The sequence below is a fragment of the Staurois parvus genome, unplaced genomic scaffold (genome assembly GCF_062004578.1).
Source record: "Staurois parvus isolate SC_StPar_1 unplaced genomic scaffold, SC_StPar_1.0 ptg000043l, whole genome shotgun sequence".
Lineage (NCBI taxonomy): Eukaryota > Metazoa > Chordata > Amphibia > Anura > Ranidae > Staurois > Staurois parvus.
The window spans coordinates 1815337-1830370 of NW_028317839.1; the positions used below are offsets into that span (position 1 = coordinate 1815337).

Sequence of the window (15034 nt, forward strand, 5' to 3'; positions counted from 1 at the left end):
CACAAGCTGTCACAGCCGGGTGCCCACACTGAAGATGTCAGGGTGATGCTGGTTATTTTTATATATTGTGACTGGAGCTCTGCTTTAACAACCATACTGTAATTATAATATGATTATAAACCAGAAAATCTTACCTTTATCTTACCAAGGGAACCTTGGGGTTCTCCAGTGCCTGGTCTTAATGGTCTTTCCAATATGCCATCTTTGGCTACATGTACTATATGTTTTTAAACATGTTTTTTCCACCAGATCACCTGCTTCTAAGAAAAGAAAACTTCTTGCTAATAGCCTGCCCAGTAAAAAGCCTGCTAAGGAATCCAGCAGTGAAGACAGTTCTAGTGAAGATGAAGAGCCACCAGCTAAAAAGCCAAGTAAGTTTCATATAGAGAAATGGAATAAAAAGCAAATATGTAGCAAGCTACTCAGAGATGACATGTAATTCGTGTGTTGACCATGATTTATGTGGGGTTTATTTAGTGTCCTATCCTTTTTTTATTTAATTTTTTTTTTTTAAATTCACAAATGTTTGAACGACTAGGGAGGTGTGCAGTATGTGACTAATCTACATATGGAGAGAGAAAAAAAATCAGTCAGGTGATCGAGGACTGGTTCTCCCAGTTCCCCATCATTGGTACGGTTCTCAGAGCTGTCAGCTACCAGATTCCAGCACAAACACAGTAGTGCATATATGTGGTCCCACAGATAAAGACCCACTTCCACTTAAATGGACAAAACATGAGGGTATGTGCATGTATTGGATGGATTTACTGAATGTGATTTTATGTATTTATTTGCTTTTGTGCTTATTTTGCCAATTTTGATACTTTATTTTAGCACCGACAGCAGCCAAAAAGCCAGTAACTAAAGTGCCTCCACAAAAGAAAGCTGAAAGCAGCAGTGAAGATTCTGATTCTGACTCTGAAGAGGAAACAAAGAAGCCTCCTGTAAGAAACTTGCCTTAATGAGCAGTTACAGCATGGGATTAGGGAGTTTATATGCAGTCTTCCTACCTCCTGCACCCCTTCATTGAACTGGTTTAAGGCTGGCCATACACTATACAATTTTCTGTCCAATTTCTGCCCAATTTCCTTTAGTTTTACCTTCAACTATGTAGTGCAAGGGCCTGCCTAATTGGATACATTTGAAAGGGTTGTTTAGGTTTGACCTGATTATATGGCTTTTGGTAAATCTAAAGTAGAATTCTCAATAAAATGATAAAATGTATGGCTAGCCTAAGGCCTATTCACACTTATTCACTTCGATAAAGCTTGTGTATGTTTTGCTATCATTATGTTCAATGCAGCAGCAGGCAGCACACCACAATGCGCACTCTTTGGTGCCTCAGGTTGAGTCAGGTGCATTTTGGCCTGGATGGCAGTGCATTGGAAACCTGTTCACATGCATTAACACAATGAGGTTAGTTTTACTAAAACTGGTGCAGCTGTGCATGGTAGCTAATCAGCTTCTAACTTCAACTTGCTCAAATGAGCTTTGATGAGAAGTCCTCATGCACATCGGATGTATTTACAGCTGCTGTTTTTGGCTTTTAGCGTTTTTGTTTTTTTTTCTACAGCCAGTAAACTCCCAAGCATGTTATCCTTTGTCCATGCACATATTGATTGTAAATTTTTTTTAGGCTGGGGAAAAAAACCCAGCACTAGTGGGTTTCTAGAGTTTTATAGCTATAAAAGCGCGGCAAACTAGGGTTTTTGGATGTTGGAGGTTTTTATTAACAAAAAAAAATTTTTTTTTTTCATTAAACGCAAACGCGGCTAAACACTAATGCAAAAATGCTAAAAACTGCAGAAAACTTGCGTTTTTAACGTGACTTTACACAGCTAATGCTACCAGCGTTATTAAAATGCCCAGTGTGCATGGAGCCTTAAACCTGGACGCTAATTGGCTATTATGCACATCTGCACCAGATTTTGCACTCTCCAGTTTTAGTAACTTGACCCCAGTATGTACAGTATATTAAGGTACTGCAGTGCCTTTGTATGACATGTTTACCAGTGCATGGAATAAAAAATGAACATAAAAATTTCAAGCAAATTCCCAAACGTGTGTGGTGTAAATTTCACGCTCTACTCTTCTTTAATCCCTAATGCAGGATCTCACCTTGCTAAAGAGTGAAGATTCCCCTTTTCTTGGGATAGTTTTTTGACTGTTGGTGTCTGTGCAAAAGCTGCATGCTTCCAGGAGCATTCAGTTGTGTTTAAGATCAGTTTGGGATGCCTTTTTGAAATCCTTCAAATTGCATTTAGCTCTACTTTAAGATTTTATGAAACTCTGAAGGGTCTCCAGGGGTTTACCTGTGCCATCACTGGCATCAACAGTCTTGGCGCTATGGCTGGGAACCAAAACTTAAAATCTCATACCATTGTGAAATTACTGATAAAAGTGAACGTCTAGGTGGTGTGACGTTTTAGCAACTTTAGAGGAGATAAAGCCCCTAAATGCTGCATATCTGTATACAGACTTTACATCTGCTTCATGTGCTGGATGTTTAATCTGCTGCTTGTTTTGCAGGTTAGGAGGTAGAATTGTTTGGCGGCATTATTGTACACTGATGTTGCGCACCTAAGCTGATTTAGTTTTGTCTGCACACAGAAAAAGACAACACCCCTGGCAAAGAAGGCAAATGTGAAAACTCCTCCTCAAAAGAAAGCAGAAGATTCGAGTTCAGACTCCAGCAGTTCAGAAGATGAACCCCCCAAGAAAAAACAGGCTCCTCCGGCCAAGTCCCCTGTGGTAAAGTCTCCAGCACAGCCGTGTAAGAAGTGATCATTTTTCCTGCAAGTGTGACAGTACCTGGAAAATGGTTTCTTAACACTTTTTACTCCTGCCATCACAAGCATAATATGAGGGCTGTAGTGGGATGTAAGCAAAATAGCTGAAATGCTGAGCAAGTTCAGAAAGTATTTTGGGGTGTTAGGTACAGTTTTATGTGGCTGTGCATTTAAGCAAGCACAGGAACAAAATGGTCTGGCAGCAAAAAGGGTTAAACGTTAATTCTTGAGCGAATGTTCTTCTTTGTCTGTGGAAAGAGAGAATCCCCTGCTAGACACTGACACTTTTTTATCTAAGGAGGCAAGAGTGTGTGAAGTAGCAAAACAAAACCTTGGGCTTTGTGGAATGGGCTGGAATTTTTTGCTGGTATCTGGTTTCTTTTAACTTGTAATCGTCTGTACTTCCAGCTTTAACGCATGGTTAAAAAGTTTGAGAGAGTGGCCATTGCTATGTAATTGTCAAAAATGCATTAAAGGCGCTAAGTTCACCCTTTGGAATGTGTTACATGTTATACCTGTAGTTAACAAGTTCCTAAGCACACCCTGAGCCCTTTTTCCCTGTGACAGCATGCAGGGGTGGTGGTTCTCTGCAGCTGCTATCACATTTAAAATTTGGTACAGTAACTGTTGGTGATCAGTGGTGTTATTTTTCCCTTTTTAGCTATAGAAGGGGAGGGGGTTGTTAACGTTTTATTCAATAAGTGATAGGCCATCCCAGTAATTACAAGGCAGATAGCCGCTTTAGCTTGCTTTGTGCATTTTGCCTGTGTTCCGTGTTGTCCATTGACCGCATGATCGCAGGAATTGTGTATGAATCTGGTGTGTGCACAAGTAGTAAACAGAGCTCCGTTTTTAAACTGCTCCAGAAAAACAGCACCTCTGGTTTGTGTGTTGTAACTATCCTTAGATTGTACGCCCCCTGTGGGTCAGGAACTGATGTGAATGTACAATATATATATATATATATATATATATATATGCAAAGCGCTGTGTAAATTGACGGCGCTATATAAGTACCTGTAATAAATAAATAAATACATTGGCATTGAAGTGGCTATAGGGTCAGCTTATCACTTTAAATCTAGTGTGTGAAAAAAACAATAGCTTTTGGAGTTGACAATTGAGATGCAGTTGTAATCAAGGCAGGAGCTGTTTTCTGCATTATCTACACCTTGTTCCAAATTATTATGCAAATTATATTTTTCTCATTTACCTAAATAATTGATGTAAATAACAGTCAGCATAATTCTCAAGTTAAGAGTACAATTCAAATTTTATTGAACAAACCTCCTAATAACAGTATTTTTTTTAAACATAAACTTACAATGCACTGTTCCAAATTATTACGCACAGTAAGTTTCAAAACACTTTATAGGTTGTAAAGAACTGAAAATTGTCATTTGTTGTGTTTGTAGCATATTTACTGAAATCAAAAGCTATTTCAATCAAACTTTTAACAACATTTTAACTTTTTAAACATTTTAACAGGTCACGTTACATTGTAACATAGGACCCCTTATTTGATAGCAGCTTCACAAGTCTTGCATCCATTGAACTTGTGAGTTTTTGGACAGTTTCTGCTTGAATTTGTTTGCAAGATGTCAGAATAGCCTCTCAGAGCTGCGGTTTGGATGTAAACTGCCTCCCGCCCTCATAGATCTTTTGCTTGAGGATGCGCCAAAGGTTCTCAATAGGATTGAGGTCAGGGGAGGATGGAGGCCACACCATGACTTTCCTTTTTATCCCCATAACAGCCATTGATGCAGAGGTATTATTTGCAGCATTAGATGGTGCATTGTCATGCATGAAGATGATTTTATTACGGAAAGCATAGTTCTTCCTTCTGTACCAGGGAAGAAAGTGGTCAGTCATAAACCACATACTTTGCAGAGGTCATCTTTACACCTTTGGGGTCCCTAAAGGGGTTGACCAGCTCTGTTCCCATGATTCCGGCCCAAAACATGACTCCACCACTGCCTTGCTGACGTCGCAGCCTTGTTGGAACAGGGTGGCCGTCCACCAACTATCCACTACTCTATCCATCTGGAACATCCAGGGTTGCACGGCACTCATCAGTGAACAGGACTGTTTGAAAATTAGTCTTCATGCATTTTTCTGCCCAATGCAGCCGTTTCTCCTTGTGAGCATTGGTTAGTGGTGGCCGAATAGAAGGTTTATGCACAGTTGCAAGACTCTGGAGGACTCTACACCTTGATGTCCTTGGGACTCCAGAGGCACCAGCAGCTTCAAATATCTGTTTGCTGCTATGTAATGGTACTTTAGCAGCTGCTCTCTTGATCCGATGCATGGATCTGGCAGAAATCTTCCTCAATATGCCTTTATCTGCACGAACCAGTCTGTGCTCTGAATCAGCCACAAATCTCTTAATAGTGCGATGATCACGCTTAAGTTTTTGTGAAATATCTAATGTTTTCACACCTCGTCCAAGGCATTGAACTATTTCACTCTTTTCGGCAGCAGAGAGATCCTTTTTCTTCCCCATATTGCTTGAAAATGGTGCTCTGCTTAATAATGTGGAACACCCTCCTTTAGTAGTTTTTCCTTAAATTGGGCTCACCGGACAATCTAATTATCACAGGTGTTCGAGATTGTTTTCATTGATCAAAAGAGCCCTGACACACAATGCCATCCATGAGTTAAACTGAAAAACAAAATATTTAATCTTTGTGACACTTAAATAGAATTTGCATAATAATTTGGAACAGGGTGTATTTGCATAATAATTTGGAACAGGGTGTATTGAAACACTTGACACTGTACATTTATAGTTACATTTTATATAAATGTTTCAGAATGTTCTTTCATGGGGTGGCTAAAGCCTAGTACACACAATTTAAAATTTTTTTATTTATTTTTTGAGCGATCGTCCGATAATCTGATCATGGTACACTGCTTTTGCGAGTCGAACGTAACAGTTCATGCAAAATTATTTGAAGGGACAAGCATGAAATTTTTTTCGCATAAGATAACACAACAAAAAGACTAAATCAAGTGACCAAGACTGGGCATGCTCAGAATTGAAAGAATATATTACAGTACAATGCATGACATCATGGGAAGCTGTGTTAAAATTTTTTGTAACTCTAGTAACCTAATCATTTTCGAAATTAGGCTAGCATGCAAAAAAAAAAGCTGGTGATCATTCATCTGATATTCTCATCGTGTGTACCTGGCTTTAAAGATTTCTGTGCAGATTTCTGTGTAGAATTTAAAAATTGATGACTTTGTAACGCTATGGTAATTACAAAGAACTGATTCTATTTTCTCTTTATAGCTGCAGCTAAAACAACTCCAGCATCAAAAACCCGTAAATCAGATACCAGTAGCAGTGAAGAGTCAGAAGACAGCACACCGGCAAAGGTAAAATAGTGCTTGTGTCCTTAACAATTTTTTTTTTTTTTTTTTCCTCCTATTAATCAATAATTTGTATCTCTAACACATGGGTGTCAAACTGGTGGCCCTCCAACTTTTGCCAAACTACAAGTCCTATGAGGCACTGCAAGATTGACAGTTTACAAGCATGACTCTCAAAGGCAGAGGCATGATGGGACTTGTAGTTTTGCAACAGCTGGAGGGCCACCAGTTTGACACCCCTCTAACAGGTCCACACACATTGGCTCTAATTCTGCCATACATTTTTACTTTTTTTTTTTTTTTTGAAAAAATGACCTGTTGGTGCTATTTTGCATTCATCCATTTGATCAATTTTTGTAAAAGCGGCCACTAAGTGGTTTTAAATCGCACCAATGTAAATTCTACATGTGGCTGTAATGGTATGTAAACAAATTCCACCACAATAGCAGCAGTGAGTTGTTTTTTTTGGTTTTTTTATACTCTCTCATTTTAGAAGAGATCTGGCAGCTACAGACCTCGATCGTGCTCGATCGCTTCTACTGTGCTTTTAGTGTGTATCCTAATACCCAACCATGATAGTTTCTCCATCTCTCCTGTAAGGTATGAACTCTTTAAGTGCTCAGCTATGAGCACTTCTGTTTAAAAGTTGTCAATTGCTGGCATGGTAAAGACAGGCAGACAAAGACAGGCAGATTTGTGGGCTGCCTGAGTCAACGGGCATCACAAGGAGTAGTAATCCCAGTTCCTGTAGATTAAAGTTTTGAAGGGTGTTTTTCAACCCTATTCACAGTTCAAAACCAAATGGAGGTATTCAGCTCATTTTGGTCTTAAAATACTTAAACTGATACCTGCGTGTCCCCAAATTCTGCATGGAGTCTGCAAAATCTGTCTTCACTTGTCTTTAGATCAGGGAAATTTCTAACATCAATGAACATCCAAAATGCCTATAATCTTGTTTCCAAAATGCCTAACGTTTTCAACACTGTGCTCTGGAAGACCAATATTTTCAATTTGTTACTCTGCCATTTAGGCTCTCCACTGCACCAAGAGTCCTCACAAAAGCGCTTTCTCCATCCATGGCCCTGGTAATATCTTAAGGTGTCCGTGTCACTGGGGGTACCTGGACATCTTACTTCTGAGATTCCACAGCCAGGGTCTTGTCCTGCAATATTCAAAAGACAATCCAGTCCGTTCAAACATTCAGATTGCTAATCAACTTCAAGAAGTCTGGCCTCCAGCCTTCCCAGTTTTTGAGTCTGATCTTGAACACAATCCAAGCCAAAATTTTCCTTCACCAGGAAAAAAGGTTGCGTCTCTGAGGTCCTACTGCTGGACTCTCATGTCAACCAGGCACCCCTTGACTCTTCTGTTTTGAGGGTATTGGGTCTCATAGTGGCCTCCTTTTTTGAGTTGTTTCCCTTTGTTCAGCTCCAAACAAAACCTTTGATGCAAGCCTGATCTCTCCTGGGCAGAGAACCACATTACAACCCTGTCCACATACAAGGAGTGGAAAAGTGGCAAGTGGACTGTGATTTGCCAATGCCTGGGGAGTGGTTTCTTCATCTTGAGATCTGATGATCCTCTGTCTGAAATGGAGAACACCAGATGTGGACATCATGGCTTACAGAGCCAGCAAGAAACTGGACAGATTTATGCCTAGGCATTCCCTGGCCTTTGCAGTGGATGCCTTGGTCTCCCCATTCAGACCGGTGTATGCTTTCCCTCCATTGAAGATTCTTCCTCGACTGTTCCACAAAATAGAGAAAAAGGATGGTGGTGATCCTTGTTGCTCCAAAATGAACCAGGAGAACTTTGTATACAGACTCCTGGTAGACAAACTTTCTCTACAGGCCAGACCTCCTGTCACATGGTCTTCTGTTCAACCTGGCTTCGCAGTCGCTGGATTTAAAGGAATGGCTGTTTAAAACCCAGGTTCTGAAGAATAGAGTCATTGCTATCACTTATTCTAACCTCGAAGGTGAGAAAATCTACCCCTCATCAGATCTACAATTGCGTCTTGATGGCCTACTTTGGCTGGTGCAAGAGCAGGCACCTCAACCCTTGGGAATTTTCTATTCCGTGGATCCTAGGCTTCCTCCAGTTTGGTCTGGACCAGTATCTGGCTCTTAGTACTCCTAATGGGACAGGGTTCTACTTTATCCATTCTATTCTGGAAACATTTGGCTTAGTAGACTCTTGTCAGGACCATTTGTGCAAGTAGTTGCTCATGTTAATATCCCATTCTGGCTTCCTGTCTCCCTGGCATCTGAATCTGGTACTTATAGTTTAAAAAAAAAAAATCCCTTCAGACCAGGTACTGGATTAACCTTGGGTGATCCTGTGTGTAAAGTGGCCTTTTTGGTGGCCATTACCTCCGTCAGGTGCCTGTATGTGGTCAGGACACTTGGGGTTTACCTTGCATGTAGCATCTCCCTTCAGTCTTTTATTCTCCCTGAAAGTCCCAAAAGGGTCATCATGCTTCCTTTCTTCATTGCTAGTTGGCTCATGCAGCTCACTTTTAGAGCTTACACCTTCAAGGAACAGGTTCCTTCCTGTGCTATCAGGATTCGTTCCATGATATCTTTTGGTGTTTTTGGGCTTTACAGCATCAAGCATCAGTTTTACAGGTTTGCAAGAATGCCACCTGTTCTATTCATACATTTTCAGTTTTACTGGATGGATCTTCAGGCCTCTGCTGATATGATTTTCAAGCTGTCATTTGATTGCTTTGGGTCCATTTACCCTTGGTTTTTGTAGGCTTGTTTACTGCTATTTGCTATATTGCTGCCTTTTTTTATTGCTTGGGACATTCCATTATCTGAGATTTGTTGTCCTTTACTGGTAAGTCCCAATCCCATCTTAACTGTTAAAGTAAATTCCATATCTTACAGGATACCTCTTTTTTTTGCTTGCTACAACACTGGAGTCTTATGGAGTGAGTGGAGTTATGAGGGCAAGGAAAGCAAAAAAAGGCGCACTGTCTTCGTGCATTACCGTGGTAAAAAAGATTTATTAAAAGCATAAAGGTGCATACTCACAAACCAAAGGAGATATAAAACAGAGACAAAGCCAGTGGTAACATTCCCGGATAGCGGGGGGACCCTAGATGTAGTTACTGACGTGTTTCAGGAGACGCACTCCCTTCTTCAGAGCTAAAAAAGGAGTTATGAGGGTGCACTGAGTGCGTTCCAAGCAAAGCTTTCGATCACCTGAAAGTAGTGGCATTTAACCCTATGACTTCTGTACTGTACTCTATATAGGATTTACTGGTAAGTCACAAATCCCATTTCTTGCACTTAAACACACACAAAATGCTTTCAATGGTTTATTTAACAGGCCAAAAGGGAGAAAATAACAATTCATTGCTAATGTTTACGTACACTTTGGGTACTTTCACACTGTATTGATGTTTGAACATCAGTATTCATAGCCAAAATGTGTTTGTTTGTACATATATTTGTGTGTGTATACAAGTAAAATAAATTCTAGCTCTCAGAATACAATTTTGACCTTTTCAAATGACCATTTTTTTTGTGCATACATATGTAAAATATTGACTGACAAATCAGATTTTGTTTTTTTTTCCTGTTTTTTTTTAATCTCCCGTCTATACGCAAAACACGTTTGTGCCTGTGCGCAAAGGCACATTGAAAACAAATCTGTCTTTAGATCACAAAAACATGCATGCATGGCTAAAGATGCTGAGTTTAGACAGCTGTGTGCAAGAGGCCTTTAAGAAAACTATTTACTGAGAGACATTGATGGGACTCGCATCACCTTCTAAAAACATTTGTTCTCTGGTTGCCCTATATTTAATACCGAGTCACTAACCTGAAGCAAGCATGCAGATTAGGAGTGAAGTTAGCACTACTGAATGCATTGTTTTCCCAGGTTTATGTCTCTAGGCATTAACAATCAGCTTATACTTAAAAGGCCACCAGGTAACCATAAGGAGAGGGCATAAATAGTATATCTATATTTCAGTACAAGTTTACTGAACCTGCTATGCTTTGTATGACTTTTTGAAAATGTAACTTGTTTAAATTTTTATATTGCAGTCGGCTATTATACATACTCCTGCCAAAGCTGCTGCAGCGAAATCTCCCGCAGCATCCAAACCTGCAGTGAAGAAGGTAGCAGGCAGCAAGAAAAAATGCTCCAGCAGTGATGATTCTTCAGACAGTTCTAAGGATGAAAAACCTGCAGCAAAAACTAAACCAAAGCCAGGTGAGAAATGGTGGCCTGTTGTTGACTGTTATTAACCACTTGTCGACCATGCTATAGTCAAATAACGCCTACAATACGGTCGTCCAGTTCTGGGAGGGAGTCTATTGATGTTCTCCCAGAACTACACGCCCACTGCGTGCGCCTTCGCCCCTGTCTGCCGTCGGACACAGCTGATCACAATTCACGGTAAAGGGCCAATCACAACGGCCCTTTACCACTTCATCTGCTGTGCCCAATCACAGCTGATCATGATGTAAATACACTTGCCAGTTATCAGCAGTACTTTCCTTGTGCTGTCACAGCGTGAGGAAAGTACTGCTAACTGGCAAGTGTGAAGGGGGACATCTACATAAGGGCACTGATTATCATTGCAGCCCTAACTGTGTCCATCAGTGCTGCCTATCAGCGTCCATCAGTGCTGCCTATTGGTGCCCTTCAGTGTTGCCTATCCATGCCCATCAGTGCCGCCTTATCAGCACACATCAGTGAAGGAGAAAGAGATTACCTGTTTGCAAAATGTTTTAGTAGAAACGAAGAAAAACTTGTGAGTGGTTTTTTTTTGTTTTGTTTTTTTTTTTCTAAATGTTTGTTCTTTTTTAATTTGTTTAACAAATAATAAAACACCTGGTGGTGATTAAATACCACCAAATAAAGGCTCTATATGTGTGAAAAAAGAAATTTCATATGGGTACAGTGTTGCATGACTGCGCAATTTGTCATTCAAAGTGCGACAGTGCTGAAAGCTGGAAATTGGCCTGGGCAGGAAGGGGGGTAAAAGTGCCTGGTAGGCGAGCAGTTAATGAGAAAAAAATAAAATCACTTTAAACATCTGTAGTATCAGGTTACAACATTAAAAAAGGGGCTGAATACTTTGATATGTATAATTAATATATTACACACACAGTGGATATATAAAGTCTACATGCCCCTGTTAAAATGTCAGGATTCCGTGATGTAAAAAAAGACAAAGATAATTCATTTCAGAACTTTTTCCTTCTTTATTGGAACCTATAAACTGTACAACTCAGTTGAACAACAAACTGAAATATTTTAGGTGGAGAGAAGTGAAAATAAGTATAAGTGTGCACACCCTTAAACTAATACTTTATTGAAGCACCTTTTTGATTTTGTTACAGCACTCAGTTGTTTTTTGGGTATGAGTCTATCAGCATGGCACATTTTAACTTGGCAATATTTGCCCACTCTTCCTTGCAAAAACATTCCAAATCTGTCAGATTGCGAGGGCACCTCCTGTGCACAGCCCTCTTCAGATCACCCCACAGATTTTTGATCGGTTTCAGGTCTGGGCTCTGGCTGGGCCATTCTAAAACCTTAGTCATCTTCTGGTGAAGCCATTCCTTTGTTGATTCGGATGTATGCTTTGGGTCCTTGTCATGCTGAAAGATGAAGTTCCTCTTCATGTTCAGCTTTCTAGCACAAGCCTGAAGGTTATGTGCCAATATTGACTGGTATTTGGAACTGTTCATAATTCCCTCTACCTTGACTAAGGCCCCAGTTCCAGCTGAAGAGAAACAGCCCCAAAGCATGATGCTGCCACCACCATGGGTATGGTGTTCTTTTGGTGATGTGCAGCGTTGTTTTTGCGCCAAACATACCTTTTGGAATTATGGCCAAAAACCACCACGGCGCCACCTGCCTGGAGTTTGCATGTTCTCCCTGTGCCTGCGTGGGTTTCCCCCAGGTACTCCGGTTTCCTTCCACACTCCAAAGACATGATGGTAGGTTAAGTGGATCCTATCTAAATTGGCCCTAGTATGTATGAATGTAAGTTAGGGACCTTAGATTGTACGCCCCTGGAGGGTTAGGGCTGATGTGAAAGCACGATCTATATGTAAAGCGCTGCGTAAATGGAAGGCGCTCTATAAGTACTTGAAATAAATAAAATAATAAATAAAAATAAAAAGTTCAACCTTGGTTTCATCAGACCATAACACATTTTCCCACATGCTTTTGGGAGACTTCAGATGTGTGTTTGCAAAATTTAGCCGGGCTTGGATGTTTTTCTCAGTAAGAAAAGGCTTCCGTCTTGCCACTCTACCCCATAGCCCAGATATATGCAGAATACAGGAGATTGTTCTCACATGTACCACACAGACAGTACTTGCCAGATATTCCTACAGCTCCTGTAATGTTGCTGTAGGCCTCTTGGCAGCCTCCCAGACCAGTTTTCTTCACGTTTTTACATCAATTTTGGAGGGACGTCCAGTTCTTGGTAATGTCATTGTTGCGCCATATTTTCTCCACTTGATGCTGACTGTCTCCAGTGTGTTCCATGGTATATCTAATGCCACTTATGCAACCGCATTATTTTAGTTTGTTTACACCCCCCCCCCCCCCCCCAAAAGATTTCAGTTTGCTTTTCAATTGAGTTGTACAGTTTATAGGTCACTTTTGAAGGTGGAAAAAGTTCTGAAATGATCCATCTTTGTCTAATTTTTTTACTTCACAGAAACTGACATTTAACGGGTGTGTAGACTTTTTCTATCCACTGTATATAATTTTTGGGGTTTTTTTTTAACACTGTTTAGAGCAGTGGGCTTTTTTTGAACAGTAAACTACCCCTGTGGTTTATTTGGTACAATACTGTTTAGGGCTTTTGGGCCGAACTGATACCTGGAAAATACAAACATTCCCCCACTCACTGCAAGGGTTAAATAAGATCATTTACTTAACCCTATTCTTCTTTGCTCCCCCTGCAAGTAGCACTTTCTTTCTACATCCTAGAGTGTGGACTGATTCTCAGTGTCCTCAAATACAATGCAGGACTGCTGGTGCTGCATTGTGCATGATGACATAAGAGAGGTGGTTGGGCAGTGAAGATTAGTGGGCATTGGTGGACTGGTCTTGGAGCACAAAGGAAACCTATGGGAACGGTGAATAAAAGTAAATATATCACTATTCAACACCCCCCCGTGCAAAATTAGCAATTAAACCTTGCAATGTGGTGATTAATTACATGCATGCATCTCTCCCATGTCATACCCACATTTTGCTTCTAAAATGTTAGGCATTTGTAAGATTTGGATTTGCAGCATTAAACTGTATTATTGGATATTTATGGCTAGACCATAAATGAAAGGTTGCTGACATCTGGCCAGTTGTGTGATTTTCTTGTGTCCAGCATGAAAACCACTTATTGCTGTGTAACAATTTGTAGGTGCATACAGTGCTGTACCTCCGCCTGCATTTGACAAGAAAGAAGCCACTCCAAAGGCTACTCCCAAGGCAAATGCTAAAAAAGCAGAAAGCAGCAGTGATTCTTCAGACAGCAGTGAGGAGGAGCAGCCAGCAAAAAAAGGTATTTGTATTGTTTCCTGAATTTTTCAGTTACCTGTCTGTTTGCTTTCCTCTATTGCTGCACGCACACATTTAATGAATAACAAATCTTTTGCCTTGATAGCAAGACTTGCTGCCTACACACGACAGGCAGTGTGTGTGTTGAATATAATTTTCGAAATGATTGCCAGCTCTTTTCCCATGTCGTTTTTCCTTCCTATTGGTGTATTTTGGGTTTTTTAACTATTTTTGTTTTTTTATTTTTGTAGCCACGGTCACACCAAGAAAGGCCCCTGCATCATCAACCAAACCTGTGGCAAATAAAGCTAAAGAAGAGTCCAGTGATTCAGACTCAAGTGATGAAGATGAGAAGACTGCTAAACCAGGAGTGAAAAAACTGCCTGGCAAGCCTGCTACAGTCACAGCTAAACAAATTGTACCAGCTAAGGGTGCTGTTAAATCTGTACAAGCAAAGAAGGATTCCAGCTCCTCTGACAGCTCTGGTGAGTGAGTACATGTGGCATCAGATTCAAAGTATCTCATCACATTGCTAAACGAATGTGCTCACAAACTGAACACGGGTTATCTAGAAATACAAAACACTAGAAATATTTTACCATTTGTCCAGTTATTTACAACTTAGTTTATTCTGAATTCTCAGACTATAGCCATAGTATGTTTTGCAGCTTATGCATAAAACCATAAATCACATCCCATAATGGTTTGTCCGTTCTAAACCAGTGAGGAATTTCTAATGCATGCTGGGACAGTCCTTCTGTGACAAAATAAAACCTTGGATGGTAGTGTGTTTGTCAGTATAAGGGCTGGCTGCTCCCACTCATAAATCGAATGACGTAAACTTTTTCTTGAGACCAGTATCATGTGCTTAAAAAAATGTCACTATAAGACCCTGTACTTCTTGGGAGTGTACAGATTGTGTAACTTCTTTTGAATGCTGTGCATAGGTCCTCTTGCATATATGTGGCAATAAGTCTTCAGTATGTACACACCTAAAACTTTCATAATGCCAACACAGATTGTAATGGAGTAACTCTTGCGTTTGCCTACCCAGACTCAAGTGATGAAGAAGAGATGAAAAAAACTCCAGCTAAGCCCACAGCAAAAACTCCACCGGCAAAACCTGCCAAGCAGACACCAGTCAAAGCTGCCAAACTGGCACCAGCCAAAGCTGCTGCCAAGAAGGATGTCAGTAGTTCTGATAGTTCTGGTGAGATGCTGTTTGCTTTTTTTTTGGGGGGGGCGAAATTAAGCATCATTAGGCCCTTTTTTGGCTCCAGTTTTAACAGTCCATAAAATGGTTGCAGTTGCATTCTTTTTTTAGATAT

At 40.4% G+C, this 15034-nt stretch overlaps 1 protein-coding gene across 1 annotated transcript in view; it reads left to right on the plus strand.

Moving 5' to 3' along the window:
- NOLC1 (nucleolar and coiled-body phosphoprotein 1) overlaps positions 1-15034 on the plus strand; it is a 38234-nt gene that overhangs the window by 7673 nt on the left and 15527 nt on the right. The window contains exons 3-10 of the mRNA XM_089663635.1: positions 250-371; positions 835-944; positions 2611-2773; positions 6085-6170; positions 10223-10391; positions 13570-13710; positions 13958-14191; positions 14761-14916. Of these exons, the coding sequence (XP_089519761.1) occupies positions 250-371; positions 835-944; positions 2611-2773; positions 6085-6170; positions 10223-10391; positions 13570-13710; positions 13958-14191; positions 14761-14916 (1181 nt within the window). The remainder of the gene's footprint in view (positions 1-249; positions 372-834; positions 945-2610; positions 2774-6084; positions 6171-10222; positions 10392-13569; positions 13711-13957; positions 14192-14760; positions 14917-15034) is intronic.